Source organism: Protopterus annectens, chromosome 2.part2 (genome assembly GCF_019279795.1).
Source record: "Protopterus annectens isolate FY-2018-M chromosome 2.part2, PAN1.0, whole genome shotgun sequence".
In the NCBI taxonomy this organism is placed as follows: domain Eukaryota; kingdom Metazoa; phylum Chordata; order Ceratodontiformes; family Protopteridae; genus Protopterus; species Protopterus annectens.
Window position 1 is genome coordinate 416,351,098 of NC_056730.1, and position 4,799 is coordinate 416,355,896.

A 4,799-nucleotide genomic window follows, 5' to 3' on the forward strand; every position below is an offset into this window, starting at 1 on the left:
GTGAACATCCATGTGTATACAAGTGTGTGTGTGTGAGCATGCATGTGTGTGTATATATGTGTGCATGTGTGTGTGTTTTGGGGTACTCTGAGGCAATACAGAGAAGTTTGTTTCTCTAGAGAAAGTTGTGATCAGCTGTAGTGATGTTCTTAAGGAATATAGTTATTTCAGGACATTAGTGGAGTAGAAGAAGTAGACTATCAGTTATCTAGGATCAAAAGCTGAACTCACAGATGGGGGAGCAAGTAGACAGGATATATAAGGTGACTTCTTATCTCCTCTCAAAAGTACAATAAAGAGATTCAGATTAATGTGATGCACAGACACAATTCTTTTTAAACTAGATATTATATTTCTTCCATAATAAATTATTCAGCCATCCTGAGTTTATTCTCCAGTAATAATATAACACTGTTCTCATATAAATTTAAAACATGTTTAACATGATATTGCTTTTCTGTGGTTTATATTCTGTTTAAATACATTTCTCCTCTGTTTTTATTTATTTTCCTATTATAGGAACAAAAGTGCAAACAAATGATCTGCAGGGTGAAGACCCAAACATCTGCCTTACAGAGATTTTTTTCATTTAGAATTTAAAACAATTTATCTTAAACTCATCATGGACAACAACTGATTCACTCTGTGCTTTTCATTAGAGAGAAACCCCTAGAGAGTTAGTACTAGCTGTTGTGTTTTGAATAGGTAAGAAGTTCTTGCACTTTCTGTGTAGCTTCTGATGTCATAGCCTTGTTGGCTAATTGATTTCTTATGGTACTAGACGTGCAGCAAAGAAGTCTGTGATTGCTATATAAAGTGGGGGCTGTCACTAGATGTATATAGTGTATGGAGAAGAACTGCTACCTCACCTTGACGGGTATACCAGAGCTGCAGCAACAGTTTTTTTTCAGCACCATGGAGAGCACCCGCTTGTGCCTCCTCTCCTTTCTCAGTGCAGTTCTCATCCTGAGCATTTCTTGTCAAGAAGAAGAACTGGAGTCGCGATCCCTGGACATTTATTCCAGTAAAGATGAAACTTCTCATGAGAAAGAATTGGTAAGTTAGATGTTATTTCTTTTATTTTACTTGCAGGAAATGAAATGGTGGTTTAGTTTACTTTAATATACAGTTTGAAATATATAAGAAATTGTTAAAAACATGCTAGGTGTTGCTAAACTCAATGGCAAAACACAACATACTTAGGTATGAAACAGACTTGTAGTATTGCTCCCAGTGCAAAATAAACTCAGGTGTGCCTGACTTTTTTTCATTCTGACAAGTGGATCATAGCATCATTGAAACAAAAAATATGTTCAGTTTAACAGCTTGAAAACATAAAGCTAAAATCAAGTAACTTCAGTCAAAGGATACAAGAATGATATATTTAAACAAAATGTGTCCTATAACCCTCATCTTTGTTAAATTGCATAATGTTATAACCTTGTATTCATAATTTCACCATTGTTAATATAAAACTACATATATTTTTGAAAATGAAATGCCTTGCTCTGCCAGTCAAATAGGTGGATAATATGATTTTTGTAACATACAGATATCCCCTGAACATTAGTTTACAGAAATTATATTGTTTAACAGCATTTGAATATATGTTGATTCCTGTTTCTGCATTATCCATCTCATTACACTTTCTGAACAAACTTTCAACATATGATCTAAAATAGGAGGAAATAGTTGGAATTTAGGAGACCTTATCTATTAACTGGGCAGGCTCACTAGATAAAAGTGCCTATCTTAAAAAAAGGTGACCTATTGCTCAGAGTAAAATAATCTGCATTTTGAGGTTTATGTTATCAAACACAGGACTACAGGATAAAACTTAGTAGTAGTATATAACTAGTAACTTAGATTACAGTTTTGCTGTGTAATCCGTGTTTATGTACCATTTGATTGCCAAATTAACCTCTATCAAATTTATTTTACAGTTTTAGAACAGACATAAAAATATTTACTTCAACAAGCCAAATTCAGGTTTAACAGAGTATTCAGTTCTGTTGTAACAGCCTTTTAATCTAATTTTGAAGTGTTTGTGTGTGTGTTTACTTAATCATTTATATGCCTTTTTTGTGTTGTAGGCAAATTTATCCACTCGTTGTATTTGATACCAGGTTTACCTCTAAATTAAACAAGCATTCATTTCTGTACTAGATTGAAGCTTTACAAGAAGTCCTTGAAAAGCTGAAAAGTAAAAGAATACCTGCCTATGAGAAGAAGTACAGCAAGGTTCCTATGGTAATGTTACAATTTTCACACTTCCTACTTGATTTGATCTCCAGTCTTTAAAACATTTATATTTATGTGCCTCTTGACAAACCTTGCTGCAAATCTTCCAAGCCAACACCATGGACACCAGTGCATATAACATGCCTAAATCTCTTCTTGTTTTAGACAAATTTGTACGTTTGTCATTTTATAACACTGTCAGCAAATACAAAGTGATCTTTAAACAATCTGTAAGAACTTTTAAGAATGTTAAGGAGTGCTACCAAGGATTAGTAGTTTTATTTAAAAAGTATGCAGCTTCTGGAAATAGATCTTGGGAGTAAAATGTATATAGAGAACTGTAATTAACCAGCTACTATAAAATAATTAATATTGAAACAGTAGATGTATAAAATCAATATGTGTACTTTAGTGCTATGCACTTATACAACTAGATGTTTGTATGCACATATGTGTACATGCAGTATATTTTTGCATGTCATGTAAGTGTGTGTATGTGTGCATATGTACATGTATATGTGTGTGTGTGTGTGTGTGTGTGTGTGTGTGTGTGTGTGTGGTTTTATGTGTATCTCTACATTTGGTGTGTGTAATAGACATACATGTATATTCACAGAAGCACACATACATGTACATATCTTTCTATCTATATCTCTCTGTCTGTATATATGTTTCTGTGTCTCACCATACTATATTGAATTAATTAACCTTACTTGACATTTAGTCATTTGCTATTTCATTATAACTCCACATTTTTTAGCATTTTTATTATTACTATTGTCTTCGAAATTCTAGAAGACAGATGTTGGTCCTTAAAGAATGAATGGCATATTTCATAATTAAATATGCAGACATCCTTTTCTCCTTTCAAATCTACCTTCAAGCACTGCAGGAACAGTATAACTGATCCTTGGCAGACTGCAGTAAATGACTGTAAGCTGCTCCCATTATGTTTTATTTTTCCACAACTCTCATTTGCTGTGTGTAAGTTTAACAGCCTCCATACGTTCATTTTATGCATTTTATCCATATTATATTATAGTTGGAACTGAATGAGGTATTGGCGACTTAAAATATAACGTCCAACAAAATAAGTATAAAAATCACTAAATCAGAACATGACATTTCTTTATATTTAAAATATTTCTTCCCTGCTAGTTCATGCTACTTTAGATGAATGTATGCACACCAATATACAGTTGGAAAAATGCAGTGGGTGTACCAAATTGCAAAGTATATATGTATGCAGTAAAATAAATAAAGAAAAGGGACTGTTATAATTACATGTTATGTGGGCTGATTACATTTAATGATGTGGGGAGGGCTGCACATAATCCACTGTATATCTGAATGCATTTTATCAACAATGGGCTCTATTCACCAGTGAGTCTTTGGGATGTGGCTACTTACAGTGTAAAAGGCAATGATACTGACAATCCAAGTTACATGTGAAACAGAAATCTATGCTGTTAAAAATGATGTATCTAGCATCGTATCTGAAAAATGAGCCCTCATGCCATGTCTAAACCTGAGATGCTGTGACTGCACATTTTCATTTCTTTTTTGTTGTTTTCCATCTTCCTTCCTCTAATACCAGTTGCTTTATGTTAACAGTGTGATGCAGGTGAACAGTGTGCTTTAAGAAAAGGAGCCAGAATTGGAAAGCTCTGTGACTGTCCCAGAGGAACATTGTGCAACTCTTTTCTGTTGAAATGTTTGTAAGGAATGCCTCATGGACCAGGAACTCTAAATTCTCCTGAAGCTGAGGAGTATAATGTAATGCTTGAAAAGAAAATAATCTCTTCTAAGCAGAAAGACATTGCAGAAACAATGCTTTCTTCAGAAACGTTTACTGACAAATGACTATGAGTACTTTGCAGTATTGATGAAAAATAACTGTAGTGTTGTTCTGTGCTTAAGTTTGTCAAGACTCTGTGAAGTGTGTAATAATATCACTACATACATTTATAAAACTGTATTTTTGTATTTAGAATCAAATATGTATTAGTTCCAGTTAGACTTTAGGGACTGTAGTACATGGCTTATTGTAGTACAAATTAACTCAAATGTACCTCTGTACCATTAATCACCTGTATGGACAGGTAGAATAATCACAATAAATTTTTGATTCTGCTTTGTTACTGCATTGCTTCTCTTTTACTATGTAAGAATTCTGGGCAACATTATTTAGCTTATGGCTTAAGACAGCATAAACCAATGATTCCATGTCCAGCTTACCTCAACCTTATCGCTGTCTTCTGTCTTTCTCTAGTGTGATAAACCAATGAAATATTATGGCATTAGATATCTATCTCTGAAGTCTGAAAAAGAATCCTTATAAAACATGCCAGCAAATACATCATTCTGTGCTTAATGAACGATGGAGTCTAGCAGGTATTCTTTAAGCCAGTAACATGAGAATGAGTTTTAGGTATCCTTTGTTATACTCATATCCCTCTGTCGAAAAACAATTAGGGCTGCGACTGTTGTGCTGTTACAACTGTCAATAAGTACAGGCTGATTTATTAACATTTTCTATGCTGGTTAACCATTGTACC

The 4,799-nt window shown here is 33.7% G+C and overlaps 1 protein-coding gene across 1 annotated transcript; it reads left to right on the forward strand.

Annotated features, from left to right (window-relative positions):
* The first annotated feature begins 524 nt into the window (after window positions 1-524).
* Window positions 525-4,383, forward strand: CARTPT (CART prepropeptide). Its single transcript, XM_044063931.1, has 3 exons — window positions 525-1,056; window positions 2,167-2,250; window positions 3,856-4,383. Exons 1-3 carry the CDS (start codon window positions 847-849, stop codon window positions 3,961-3,963), a joined length of 402 nt encoding a protein of 133 aa, XP_043919866.1. The 5' UTR covers window positions 525-846; the 3' UTR covers window positions 3,964-4,383.
* Window positions 4,384-4,799: the final 416 nt, after the last annotated feature.